This window comes from Pseudonaja textilis, unplaced genomic scaffold (assembly GCF_049901715.1).
Source record: "Pseudonaja textilis isolate UNSWEBS1 unplaced genomic scaffold, rPseTex1.2 PTEXSCF23, whole genome shotgun sequence".
In the NCBI taxonomy this organism is placed as follows: domain Eukaryota; kingdom Metazoa; phylum Chordata; class Lepidosauria; order Squamata; family Elapidae; genus Pseudonaja; species Pseudonaja textilis.
The window spans coordinates 637,545-652,544 of record NW_028262868.1 but is presented as its reverse complement, the minus strand read 5'-3'; the positions used below and the strand labels follow the sequence as shown (position 1 = coordinate 652,544).

Here is a 15,000-nt window from a genome sequence, read left to right as displayed (position 1 = left end):
TCCATTCCAATAATTATTCTATTCTATGCTATGCTATGCTATGCTATTTTATTCCTATTCTATTCTATTCTTCCATTCCATATATGCTATGCTATTCTATTCTGTTCTGTTCTGTTCTGTCCTATTCTATTCTAACGTTCTGTTCTTTCATTCCAATATTTATTCTATTCTATTCTTCCATCTATTCTATTCTATTCTATTCTATTGTTTCTATTCTATCTTTCATTCCCATATTCTGTTCTATTCTATTCTATTCTATTCTATTCTATTCTATTCTATTCTATTCTATTCTAATGTTCTGTTCTATTTTGTTCTCATTCTATTTTTATTCTCTTCTTCTTCTTCTTCTTCTTCTTCTTCCTCCTCCTCCTCCTCCTCCTCCTCCTCCTCCTCCTCCTCCTCCTCCTCCTCCTCCTCCTCCTCCTCCTCCTCCTCCTCTTCTTCTTCTTCTTCTTCTTCTTCTTCTTCTTCTTCTTCTTCTTCCTCTTCTTCTCATTCCCTTCTCCTCTCCCCGTCCAGGTTGGGCAACATCGCCGAAGTGGACCTCGGCATCGCTCCGCCCGTCATGAAGAATTTCAAAGAGTTCCTCCTCTCCTTGGAGGACTCGGTGGACGAGACGGAAGCCGTCAAGCGCTACAACGACTACAAGCTGGACTTCCGCCGCCAGCAGATGCAGAACTTCTTCCTGGCCCACAAGGAGGAAGAGTGGTAGGTCTCCCCTAGGTTTGGGACGCCCACCCTGGAGCGCGGGGGGCGGGGGAGGCACCGTTGGTTCGAGGCGGGCAACTATCCAAAATGGTTGTCTATTATTTAAAACACACACACACACACACACACACACACACCCCTTTGTAAGAGCCGCGGCTCTCGTCCGGCATTGGTTCGGCGTTTCTGGGTCTAGACCCCCCGCCAAGTTGTCGGCTTCTCGGGTTTCTTAACTTGGGTAGCCAACATCGGAGGGTGCATTAAAGCGGGAAAGGTTTGTGTGTGGGGTGTGTTTGTGTGTGGGGTGTGTGGAAGCCATTAGAGGTGGAGGGAAGAAGGCTGGAGAAGGGCCCGGGGTCGTCCCCCCCCTCCCCATGAGAGAGAGAGAGAGAGAGCGCAAAGGGTCCAGCCAGTCTTCTCCTTCCTGACCGTGGGCAACTTTTGAAAAGTTTCAGGGTCACCAAGAACACTTTCAATAAAATAGAATAGAGGAGAATAGAATAGAATAGACTGCTTTATATTGGCCAAGTGGGATTGGACACCCAAGGAATTTGTCTTGGTGTAAAACCTCTCAGTATAAATAAAATAAAACCTACATTAATCAAGAATCAAGAATAATAACATACAACACTTAATAATAATAGTGACAGGGTCCAATCAGCAATCTAATATTCATCTAATCCATTTTAATTTGTTTTATTTTCCAACCACTGGTAAAATAAAATAAAATAGAATAGAATAGAATAGAATAGAATACTTTATATTGGCCAAGTGGGATTGGACACCCAAGGAATTTGTCTTGGTGTAAAACCTCTCAGTGTACATAAAAGAAAACCTACATTAATCAAGAATCAAGAATAACGTACAACACTTAATAATAATAGTCACAGGGTCCAATAAGCAATCTGATATTCATCTAATCCATTTTAATTTGTTTTATTTTCCAACCACTGGTAAAATAAAATAAAATAGAATAGAATAGAATAGAATAGAATACTTTATATTGGCCAAGTGGGATTGGACACCCAAGGAATTTGTCTTGGTGTAAAACCTCTCAGTGTACATAAAAGAAAACCTACATTAATCAAGAATAATAATGTACAACACTTAATAATAATAGTGACAGGGTCCAATAAGCAATCTAATATTCATCTAATCCATTTTAATTTGTTTTATTTTCCAACCACTGGTAAAATAAAATAAAATAGAATAGAATAGAATAGAATAGAATAGAATAGAATACTTTGTTGGCCAAGTGTGATTCGACACAAGGAATTTGTCTTGGTGTAAATACTCTCAGTATACATAAAAGAAAACCTACATTAATCAAGAATCAAGAATAACGTACAACACTTAATAATACTAGTGACAGGGTCCAATCAGCAATCTGATATTCATCTAATCCATTTTAATTTGTTTTATTTTCCAACCACTGATAAAATAAGTAGCATAGAATACTTTGTTGGCCAAGTGTGATTCGACACACAAGGAATTTGTCTTGGTGTAAAACCTCTCAGTGTACATAAAAGAAAACCTACATTAATCAAGAATCAAGAATAACGTACAACACTTAATCATAAGAGTCACAGGGTCCAATCAGCAATCTAATATTCATCTAATCCATTTTAATTTGTTTTATTTTCTAACCACTGATAAAATAAATAAATAGAATAGAATAGAAAAATAAAATAAATAGAATAGAATACTTTATATTGGCCAAGTGTGGTTGGACACCCAAGGAATTTGTCTTTGGTGTAAAACCTCTCAGTATATACATAAAAGAAAAGGTACCTTCCTTAAGAATCAAGAATCATAACGTACAACGCTTAATAATAATAGTGACAGGGTACAATAAGCAATCTAATATTCATCTAATCCATTTTAATTTGTTTTATTTTCTAACCACTGGTAAAATAAATAAATAGAATAGAATAGAAAAATAAAATAACTAGAAGAGAATACTTTATATTGGCCAAGTGTGGTTGGACACCCAAGGAATTTGTCTTGGTGTAAATACTCTCAGTATACATAAAAGAAAACCTACATTAATCAAGAATCATAATGTACAACACTTAATAATAATAGTCACAGGGTCCAATAAGCAATCTGATATTCATCTAATCCATTTTAATTTGTTTTATTTTCCAACCACTGATAAAATAAATAGAATAGAATAAAATCCTTTATCGGCCAAGTGTGATTGGACACCCAAGGATTTTGTCTTGGCGCAAAACCTCTCAGTATATACATAAAAGAAAAGGTACCTTCCTTAAGAATCCAGAATCACAACGTACAACACTTATTGATACACTTCCAACTTTTTCCCCTTTGAGCTCATGATTTGCTGAGTTTTCCACCCCCCCGGAGAGAATTCAGGGCTTGGCGAGGCGGCTGTTTTAAATTCGATTTATTTTTAACGGATTTCCTGCTCCGCCTCGCCAAGGGGGCGGCCACTCTAGGCAGCTTTACACCCAGAAGCGGGGAAGGAAAAAATTAAAAAAAAAAGGGGGAAGAAGGTGAAAGTAATAAACAGAAGTCAAAGGAAAGGAACCCCCCCTCTCCCCCCAAAATACGAACCGAACGAAAAAAACCCCCAGAGAATGGCTAACTTACCCCGTTTCCCTGAAAATACGACCTACCCTGAAAGTAAGGCCTATCTTGATTTTTTTTTTAACCTGTGTGTCCAATAGATGCCCTACACCCCCCCAAAAAAATAAGCCCTAATTAAGACCCCCCCACCCACTTGAATGGATCCCCAGACAACAGGATGTTGATGAAGCGCTAAGAAAATGTAGCCCGATTCTCCAAACACGGCCTATGCTGAAAGTAAGCCCTAGCTTGATTTAGTGCCCGTGCATCCAATATAAGCCCTAACACACACACACACACCCAAAATAAGCCCCAATTAAGATCTTAGCCAGAGGGCACGGGTAAAAATTAAGCTAGCGTGGGGGCGGGGGTCGAGGTGCCCTACTGCTTACCTTTGGACAGGTATAGCCAGGACTCACGCACAGCCCGACCACCTGCCTCTCTAGCCCATTTCAAGATAGAGAGAGAGAGATAGTAGATAGACAGACAGACAGACAGACAGATAGATATAGATGGAGAGAGAAGATAGATAGATAGATAGATAGATAGATAGATAGATAGATAGATAGAGATAGATAAGATAGAAGATAGATAGATAGATAGATACATAGATACATACATACATAGATAGTAGAGATAGATAGATAGATAGATAGATAGATAGATAGATAGATAGATAGATAGATAGATAGATAGATAGATAGTAGAGATAGATAGATACATGATGGATAGATAGATAAATAGTAGAGATAGATTAGATAGATAGATAGATAGATAGATAGATAGATAGATAGATAGATAGATAGATACATAGATAGATACATAGATAGATACATAGATAGTAGAGATACAGAGATATAGAGATAGATAGATAGATAGATAGATAGATAGATAGATAGATAGATAGATAGATAGATAGATAGATAGATAGATAGAAAGATAGATAGAAAGATAGATATAGATAGAAAGATAGATAGATAGATGATAGATGGATAGATAGATAGATAGAGATGGATAGATAGATAAATAGTAGAGATAGATAGTTAGATACATAGATACATAGATAGTAGAGATAGATAGATATAGATAGATAGATATATAGATGATAGATGGATATATAGATAGAGATAGATGGATAGATAGATAAATAGTAGAGATAGATACATACATAGATACATACATAGATACATACATAGATAGATAGATAGATAGATAGATAGATAGATAGATAGATATAGATATAGATAGATAGAGAGTAGAGATAGATAGATACATGATGGATAGATAGATAAATAGTAGATATAGATTAGATAGATAGATACATAGATAGATAGATACATAGATAGTAGAGATAGATATAGAGATAGATAGATAGATAGATAGATAGATAGATAGATAGATAGATAGATAGATAGATATAGATAGAAAGATAGATAGATAGATAGATGATAGATGGATAGATAGATAGATAGAGATGGATAGATAGATAAATAGTAGAGATAGATAGATAGTTAGATACATAGATACATAGATAGTAGAGATAGATAGATATAGATAGATAGATATAGATAGATAGATGATAGATGGATATATAGATAGAGATAGATGGATAGATAGATAAATAGTAGAGATAGATAGATACATAGATAGATACATAGATAGTAGAGATAGATAGATAGATAGATGATAGATGGATAGATAGATAAATAGTAGAGATAGATAGATAGTAGATAGATAAATAGATGATAGATGGATAGATAGATAGAGATAGATGGATAGATAGTTAAATAGTAGAGATAGATAGATAGATAGATAGATAGATAGATAGAGATAGAAAATAGATAGATAGTAAGCTCTAGCTGGATTTTTTTTTTTTACACATGCTCCCTAATACCCCCCCAAAATAAGCCCTAATGAAGACCTCACTCCTTTCCCAGGGTAACAATTAAGCTAGGGTGGGGATGTGGCGGATGTCAAGCCGCCCTCCCGCTTACCTTTGGACAGGTGGTTAGCCAGGTAGCCTCGCGCACACCCCGGACACCTTTCCCCGGCCGGCCCATTCCTTCCCTCAGCAGCTGGCAAAGCCCGGCCCAGGCTTCGCGGAAAGCCTTCGGAACCCGAGGGAACCGAGCTCTGGATCGATCCAGAGCTCCGTTTTCGGGCTGGGTGGGGAAACGTGGCCGGCCGGAGAAGAAGGGACTTCCGGAAGGGACGACGCGCGTAAGTGTGGTTAGGCGACGCGGACAAGTGAGGTTAGTCCGCGGAGGACATTTCCCCCGAAAATAAGACCTGGTGCCTTTTTTGGGGGTGGGAAATAGATAAGACAGGGTCTTATTTTTAGCTGCTTGACCGGGGGGGGTCACTTGGGGGGGGCGGAGCAAGCTGCAGAGTCTGGAAAACGAACAGCCGCAGAACTCCGCACATTTGTCCGTCTCGCGTCGCGGCGAAACGCTGCAGGCTGCGGAAAGAAAGGAGGGGGGGTCTCGACGGGGAAATAAGGCAAGGCCCCCCCACCACCACCCCAGCCCTTCCTCACCCCCCAAACCAGAGGGGGGGTCCTTTGCCCCTCCCTCCACACACACACAAGAGAAAGGCCGAAAGACGGGCGACGGTTTTTCCCCACACGCGCACGTCCCCCGCCTTTTGCGGGGTGGGGATATGGGTGGTTGGGTGGCTGTGTCTTGATGTACCTATGTTTCTCCTTAACCACTTTTGATTTCCTTTCCTAGCTTTCTTCTAAGTTTAAATTGAAATTTTTATTTGAATTTTCCGTTGGTTTTTTGGATGTTCAACTGTTCAATAACGCCACCTTTTCTCCCCTCCTCCCACGAACCTCTCGCAGGAGACTCCAAAACTCAGCCGTCCTCAACTGGGAGAATCCATAAATAAATCCAAAAAAAAAACCCAAACTCACACACACAAAAAAAAAGCACCCAAGAGCCTTGAAATCTGGTATATTTTTATTTTTTTTTCTTCCTTTCCTCTCTCTGCTGGTTAATTTTTGCTTTTTTTTTTTTGTCTTCCGTTAGCTTAGCCAGTCAGGGCCTTCACTGTGCACAATGCAGTGAGTAGCTGAGTGTGAACCTGTCAGGAGGTAGACAAGCTCAGGAATCGTGCAGGCCGGCTCCTTTCTTTTATTTTGTATTTTTTTTTATTTTATTTTTTATTTTTTTTTTTCCAAGTCCTGCACCCCCGGCACGAGAGAGAGAGAGAGAGAGAACGAGAACGAGAAAGAGAGCGATTTCCACTGTTCTTTCAAAACAAAAATAAATTAAAAAATCCAGGTGGTTATTTTTTTATTTTTTAAAAATTTTTTTAACCCGCCGAAGGAAAAAAAAACGCTCTTCGCTCGGAAGGCTCGCAGTGTGACTCCCTCTGTGTATGTATGACGTGTTCTGTCTTCTTAAATCAGACCTGAAAAGAGAAAAGAAAACGAGAAAAAGATTTCTTTTGAAGGGCTCCGTTGTCCGGTTGGCGAGCTCCCGGTTAACCTCTAGAAGGCGTGCTTTGGCTTTGGTTCTGTCCGCTCCGTTCCTCCCGTTACGGTCCTGGTTTCCCTCCCCCCCCCGTCCCTTGACCCGCTGCTTTCACCACCCTCCCGACGGCGCTTCCCCTAAGGCTCGGCGCCCGGGAGTTTAGCCGAGGAAGAGGAGAAGGGGGTTGGCTATCCCCGGCCCGACCAGTGGAGGGAGCCGGTTTTCCACGCGAGGCGGCAGCTCTCCGACCACGATCGCTTTTGGCGATCCTTTCTGGGGGAGTAAGAACAGGGCTGGGTGGGGTGGGAACGGCGAGTTGGGGAGCCTTACCGCCTCTCGGTAACTTGGCAAGAGCTTCCACTAAACCGGGACTTCCGGAAGGTCGCGGCGGTGGGGTAGGGCTTACAAAGCAGCGGGCGGAGCTCTGTGTGGATCTCACGGGGGGGGGAGGAGTCAGCTGAAAGCCACGGAGGGTGGGGGTTGTCTTTGTTTTGGGGGTACAGGGACGGGGTGTGTGGCGGTGCCGTGCACTTCCTCGCCCCGTCCCCCTCCCAAGTTTGCCCTCGCTCGGGAGAGCGGCGCCCGCCGCTCCCGAGATTGGGAAACGGCGCCACGCTTCTCCTCCTCGTCCGACTTCTTCCGGGTGGGGGGCCCCGTCGGCCTTCTCGCCCGCGGACCGGGAGAGGCAGCTAAAGGGAGCCGCGTCGAAGGTCCGGCGAGGAGGAGGAGGAGCAGGCGCCACCCCACCCCACCCTACCCACCCTCCCGTTTCTCGGCGGACGTCCCTGAGATCGGACACTTAAAACCGCTGGGCTGGCAACCAGGATTTTTTTTGGGGGTGGGGAAGCGTCCCGTTTGGCCGCCCGCCTCTGGCTGGTTCTTCTCAGGTTTTCGGGTCCCCGCCCGCCCCAGAGGCCCCCCCATTCTTCTCCCGCCACTTCCTTCCCGAGCTTTGCATGCGTGTGTGGACGGGGCCCGACAAGCGGCGGGCTCGGTTGTCCACTCCGGCTAAGTTTCCTTCTCTTTCCTTCTCGCCTTCTTCTCTTTTTTTCCCGCTCCCCCCCTTGCCCGCCTCGCTCGGATACCGCCGACCCCGTGTTCCCCGACTCCCCTCACCCTTCAGGTTCCGGTCCAAATACCACCCGGAAGAAGCCGGGCGGAGGAAGCAGGAGGCCCAGAACGCTCTCCACAACCGGCTCAACGTCTTCCTCTACCTGATGGACAACGGCTGGTTCGAGGGCCTGCAACTGGACATCGACAAGGCCAACGCTATCATCAAGGTCCTAGATGCCGGTAGGTGGCGGTAGCGGAGGCGATGGCGGGTAATTCTACTACCCGGTTCGGACCCGGTTGGACCGAACCGGGAGTAAAAAAATGTATAAATAAATTGTGTTTTGTCCAAAAAAAAGGGGGTGTGTGTGTTTGGATATGGATCTTTTACGACGGTCTCCTTTTGGGGCACAACGCGGTTGCGTGGGTTTTTTACCTTGCCGTACAAAAAGGACCGTCCTTAATTTGCGCCACCAAGAGAAATTTCCTTTATTGGCCAAATCGCACTCGGACAATAAAAAGTTCTATTTTTAATTCTCATTTTAATCTATTCTGTTCTATTGTTATGCCATTCCATATATTCTATTCTATTCTATTCTATTCTTTCTGTTCTAGTTCTGTTCTATTCCATTCCATTCCTATTCTATTCTTTTCCAATATTCTATTCTCTGTTTATTCTATTCTATTCTATTCTATTCTATTCTATTCTATTCTATTCTATTCTATTCTATTCTATTCTATTCTATTCTAATTCTATTCTTATTCTATTTTATCTGTTCTAATTCTATTGCGTTCCATTCTTATTCTATTCTTTTCCAATATTCTAGTCTAATTTTAATTCTAATTCTGTTCTAATTCTATTTTATTCTAATCTGTTCTATTCCATTCTTATTCTATTCTTTCCCAATATTCTATTCTCTATTCTCTATTCTATTCTATTCTAATTCTAGTCTAATTCTATTCTATTCCATTCCATTCCATTCTTATTCTATTCTTTTCCAATATTCTATTCTCTATTCTTGTCTAATTTTAATTTTAATTCTAATTCTATTCTCTATTCCATTCCATTCCATTCTTATACTTATTCTATTCTTTTCCAATATTCCATTCTCTATTCTAGTCTAATTTTAATTCTAATTCTATTCTAATTCTATTCTGTTCTCTATTCCATTCCATTCTTATTCTGTTCTTTCCCAATATTCTATTCTCTATTCTATTCTAATTCTAATTCTATTCTAGTTCTATTCTATTCCATTCCAATCTTATTCTATTCTTTTTCAATATTCTATTCTATTCTATTCTATTCTGTTCCGTTCCGTTCCATTCTTATTCTATTTTTTTCCAATATTCTATTCTCTATTGTATTCTATTCTAATTCTATTGTAGTCCTATTCTATTCCATTCCGTTCCATTCTTATACTTATACTTATTCTATTCTTTTCCAATATTCTATTCTCTATTCTATTCTATTCTATTCTATTCTATTCTATTCTATTCTATTCTCTATTTCATTCTATTCTTATTCTATTCTTTTCCAATATTCTATTCTCTATTCTAGTCTAATTCTATTCTATTCTACTCTACTCCATTCTTTTCCAATATTCTATTCTCTATTCTATTCTAATTTTTATTTTTATTTTTATTCTAATTCTATTCCATTCCATTCTTATTCTATTCTTTCCCAATATTCTATTCTCTAGTCTAGTCTATTTCTATTCTAGTTCTATTATATTCCATTCCATTCTTATTCTATTCTTTTCCAATATTCTATTCTGTATTCTAGTCTAATTTTAATTTTAATGCTAATTCTATTCTAATTCTATTCTATTATGTTCTACTCTATTCCATTCCCTTCTTATTCTATTCTTCCCCAATAGTCTGTTCTCTACTCTATCCTACTTCTGTTCTATTCTACTCTATTCCATTCTTATTCCGTCTTTTTCCAATATTCTATCCATTATTCCATTCCATTCCGGCTGTTTCTCTTTTCCCGTTCAACTTCCTCCCATTCCGTTTGTCCCATTTTTCCGTCAAATTTTTACGCTAACGTTCTTACATTTCTCACCCCCTGTTGGTTTGATCCCCTTTCCAATCCGTCCTCTTCACTTCTCCCGTCGTTCTTTCCTTCTCCTCCTCTCTCTCTTTCTCTTTCTCTCTCTCTCTTTCTCTCTTTATTTCTCTTTCTCTCTCTCTCTTTCTCTCCTTTTTCTCTCTCTTTCTCTTTCTCTCTCTCTTTCTCTCTTTATTTCTCTTTCTCTCTCTCTCTTTCTCTCCTTTTCTCTCTCTCTTTCTCTTTTCTCTCTCTCTTTCTCTCTCTCTCTCTTCTCTCTCTCTCTCTCTTTTAATTTTATCCTTTTAACACCGCGCCTTCAAATCCTTTTGTTTCTCGATCGACCTCCGTCCTTGCGCTTTCCGCCGCTCGTATCTGCCCCGTCTTGTCGCGGCTCGTCTTGGCTCGAATCCTTCAGTTCCAAAAATTCAATTTTTTTTCCCCTTTTCAATTCCAAAAATTCATTTTTTTTTCTATTCCCTTCCATTCTTATTCTATTCTTTCCCAATATTCTATTCTCTATTCTAGTCTAATTTTAATTTTAATTCTAATTCTATTCTATTATGTTCTATTATATTCCATTCCATTCTTATTCTATTCTTTCCCAATATTCTATTCTGTATTCTAATTTTAATTTTAATTCTAATTCTATTCTATTATGTTCTATTATATCCCATTCCATTCTTATTCTATTCTTTCCCAATATTCTATTCTCTAGTCTAATTTTAATTTTAATTTTAATTCTATTCTATTATGTTCTATTCTATTCCATTCCATTCTTATTCTATTCTTTTCCAATATTCTACTCTGTATTCTAATTTTAATTTTAATTCTAATTCTCTTCTAATTCTATTCTATTATGTTCTATTATATCCCATTCCATTCTTATTCTATTCTTTCCCAATATTCTATTCTGTATTCTAATTTTAATTTTAATTCTAATTCTATTCTATTATGTTCTATTATATCCCATTCCATTCTTATTCTATTCTTTCCCAATATTCTATTCTGTATTCTAATTTTAATTTTAATTCTAATTCTATTCTATTATGTTCTATTATATCCCATTCCATTCTTATTCTATTCTTTCCCAATATTCTATTCTGTATTCTAATTTTAATTTAATTTAATTCTAATTCTATTCTATTATGTTCTATTATATCCCATTCCATTCTTATTCTATTCTTTCCCAATATTCTATTCTCTAGTCTAGTCTAATTTTAATTTTAATTTTAATTCTATTCTATTATGTTCTATTCTATTCCATTCCATTCTTATTCTATTCTTTTCCAATATTCTACTCTGTATTCTAATTTTAATTTTAATTCTAATTCTCTTCTAATTCTCTTCTATTATGTTCTATTATATCCCATTCCATTCTTATTCTATTCTTTCCCAATATTCTATTCTGTAGTCTAGTCTAATTTTAATTTTAATTCTAATTCTATTCTATTATGTTCTATTATATCCCATTCCATTCTTATTCTATTCTTTCCCAATATTCTATTCTCTAATCTAGTCTAATTTTAATTTTAATTCTAATTCTATTCTATTATATTCCATTCCATTCTTATTCTATTCTTTTCCAATATTCTATTCTAATTTTAATTTTAATTCTAATTCTGTTTTATTATGTTCTATTATATTCCATTCCATTCTTATTCTATTCTTTTCCAATATTCTATTCTAATTTTAATTTTAATTCTAATTCTGTTTTATTATGTTCTATTATATCCCATTCCATTCTTATTCTATTCTTTCCCAATATTCTATTCTCTAGTCTAGTCTAATTTTAATTCTAATTCTAATTCTATTCTATTCTATTCCATTCCATTCTTATTCTAATTTCCCAATTTCCATTCGCCTCCCCGCCGTTAATCGTCCCTTTTGGAGCGCCCCGCCCTCGTTGGTTATCGGGGGGGGGGGGTCCTCGCCTTCCCGGGGGCGGGGCTTGGGGACGGGGGGGGGGGCTCTGCTACCCCGCCCCCCCTCCGCCAATCCTGATCCTAAGCTTTTGGCCCCGCCCCCCAACCCAAACAGCGGTCATCAAGATGGAAGGCGGGACGGACCACGATTTGAAAGTCCTGGACCAGGAAGAGGAAGAGGAGCGTCCGGACAAGGCCGACCCGTCGAAGAAGGAGGAGAACCGCGGGCCGGAAACGGAGCGCAAAGCGTCCGAGAAGGACGAGAAGAAGGAGGACGCTAAGAAAGCCAAGGTGGAGGAGGAGGAAGAGGAAGAGGAGGAGGCGGTAGGGGGGCGGGGAAAACCAAGGCCTCCTCCTCCGAGGCCACGCCCCCCGCGCCCCGCTGAGCCCCGTCCTCCTCTCTTGCAGGCGGGCGAGGAGGAAGCGACGGCGGAGGAGAAAGGCAAGAAGGAGGACGAGGAGAAAAGGGGGAGAAGAAAGAGGAGGCCGAGAAGGAGGCCAAGAAGGTGGGTGAGGGGGAGGGGTCCCCACCGCGCCCCCGTCCCTCCCCTTGTCCCGTTCCTCCCCCTCCCCCCTCTCGGTCAACTCTGTACCGCGGGTGGGTGTAAAAGGCCGAGATGCGGAAGGGGGAGGCCTCTCTTTCCTTCCTTCCTTCCTTTCCTTCCTTCCATCCTCCCTTCCCTCCTCTCTTTTTCCTTCCCTCTCCTTCCATCCTTCCTTCCTCTTTCCTTCCTTCCATCCATTCTCTCTCCCCTTTCTTTCTGTCCTTCCTTTCCTTCCTCTCTCTTTCTTCCTTCTTTCCTTCCTTCCCTCCCTTCCTTCCTTCCTTCCTTCCTTTCCTTCCCTCCCTCCCTCCCTTCCATCCTTCCTTTCTCTCTTTCCTTCCTTCCTTCCTGTTTCCTTCCTCTCTTTCCTTCCTTCCATCCTCCTCTCCTTCCACTCTTTCCTTCCTTCCATCCATCCATTCTCCCTCCCCTTTCTTTCTCTCCTTCCTTTCCTTCATCTCTTTCTTTCCTTCCCTCCCTCCCTCCCATCCTTCCTTTCTCTCTTTCCTTCCTTCCATCCATTCTCCCTCCCCTTCCTTTCTTTCCTTCCTCTCTTTCCTTCCTTTCCTTCCTTCCTTCCATCCATCCTCACTCCCCTTCCTCCTCTTTCTTCCCTCCCTTCCTCTCCTCCTCTCTCTTTCCTTCCTTCCTTCCTTCCTTCCTTCCTTCCTTCCTTCCTTCCTTCCTTCCCTCCCATCCTTCCTTTCTCTTTCCTTCCTTCCATCCATCCATTCTCCCTCCCTTTCTTCCTTTCCTTCCTTCTCTTTCCTTCCTTCCTTTCCTTCCTTCCTTCCTTCCATCCATCCTCACTCCCTTCCTCTTTTTCCTTCCCTCCCTTCCTCTCCTTCTATCCTCTTTCCTTCCTTCCATCCATTCTCGCTCCCCTTTCTTTCTTTCCTTCCTTCCTTCTTTCCTTCCCTCCTCCCTCCCTTCCATCCTTCCTTTCTCTTTCCTTCCTTCCATCCATCCATCAATTCTCCCCTTCCTTCCTTCCTTCCTCACTCCCTTCCTCTTTTTCCTTCCTTCCCTCCCTTCCTCTCCTTCTATCCTCTTTCCTTCCATCCATCCATTCTCCCTCCCCTTTTCCTTCCTTCCTTCCTTTCTTTCTTTCTTTCCTTCCTTCCTTCCTTCCTTCCTTCCTTCCTTCCTTCCTTCCTTCCTTCTTTCCTTCCTCCCTCCTTCCATCCTTCCTTTCTTTCTTTCTTTCTCCTTCCTTCCTTCCTTCCATTCTCCTTCCTTTTCCTTCCTTCCTTCCTTCCATACTCACTCCTTCCTCTTTTTCCTTCCTTCCTTCCTCTCCTTCCATCCTCTCTTTCCTTCCTTCCTTCCATCCATTCTCCCTCCCCTTCCTTCCTTTCCTTCCTCTCGTTCCTTCCTTCCTTCCTTTCCATTCTCCCTTTCCTCCCTCCCTCCTTCCCCGCCCCGGGTTCCAACCTGACTTTGGGGCGAGGGGGGCTTGGGGGTTGGGGGAGGCCTTGGGCCCCAAGGGCCCCCCCCCCCTGAGTGACCCTCCCCTTCTCCTCCTCCTCCTCCTCCTCCTCCTCCTCCTCCTCCTCCGTCCCCAGACCGGCCACAAGCACAAGCGGAAGCGCAGCGGCAACGACAGCTACGACGAGGGGAGCGTTTCCGAGTCGGACAGCGATTCCGAGAGCGGGCGTCCCCAAGGGGAGGACAAAGGTCAGGACCTCGGCGGGGGGAGGGAAGGGGGGAGGGCCTGGGTCTGTGGGTGTGTCCCAGGGAGGGGGATGGTGGCGAGAGAGGGGGGAGAGAGAGGGGAGGGGGAGGACCTGGGTCCGTAAGCACACAGGATCTCGGCGGGGTGGATGGCGGGGAGGGGGATCTCTGTGTGTCCCAGGGAGGGGCAGAGAGAGAGAGGAGGGGGAGGACCTGGGTCCGGTGCGAGGATCTCGGCGGGGTGGATGGCGGGAGGGGGATCTCTGTGTGTCCCAGGAGGGGCAGAGAGAGAGGGGAGGGGGAGGACTCTTGGGGTCCGTGGTGCGCCAGGATCTCGGGCGGGTGGATGGCGGGGAGGGGGATCTCTGTGTGTCCCAGGGAGGGGCAGAGAGAGAGGGAGGGGGAGGACCTGGGTCCGTGGCGCGAGGATCTCGGCGGGGTGGATGGCGGGAGGGGGATTCTGTGTCCCAGGGAGGGGCAGAGAGAGAGGGAGGGAGGACCTGGGTCCGTGGGCGAGGATCTCGGGCGGGGTGGATGGCGGGGAGGGGATCTCTGTGTGTCCCAGGGAGGGGCAGAGAGAGAGGGAGGGGGAGGACCTGGGTCCGTGCGCGAGGATCTCGGCGGGGTGGATGGCGGGAGAGGGGGATCTCTGTGTGTCCCAGGAGGGGCAGAGAGAGAGAGAGGGGAGGACTCTGGGTCTGTGCGCGAGGATCTCGGCGGGGTGGATGGCGGGAGGGGGATCTCTGTGTGTCCCAGGGAGGGGCAGAGAGAGAGGAGGGGGAGGACCTGGGTCCGTGCGCGAGGATCTCGGCGGGGGTGGATGGCGGGGAGGGGGATCCCTGTGTGTCCCAGGGAGGGGCAGAGAGAGAGAGGGAGGGGGAGGACCTGGGTCCGTGCGCGAGGATCTCAAGGGGGGGTGGATGGCGGGGGAGGATCTCTGTGTGTCCCAGGGAGGGCAGCAGAGAGAGGAGGGGAGGACCTGGGTC

The 15,000-nt window shown here is 43.3% G+C and overlaps 1 protein-coding gene across 1 annotated transcript in view; it reads left to right on the top strand.

Moving 5' to 3' along the window:
- Positions 1-15,000, top strand: part of SRRT (serrate, RNA effector molecule) — a 33,169-nt gene that overhangs the window by 15,917 nt on the left and 2,252 nt on the right. Inside the window, 6 exon segments of the mRNA XM_087919019.1 lie at positions 520-708; positions 7,894-8,063; positions 11,911-12,086; positions 12,204-12,261; positions 12,264-12,301; positions 13,906-14,058. Of these exon segments, the coding sequence (XP_087775145.1) occupies positions 520-708; positions 7,894-8,063; positions 11,911-12,086; positions 12,204-12,261; positions 12,264-12,301; positions 13,906-14,058 (784 nt within the window).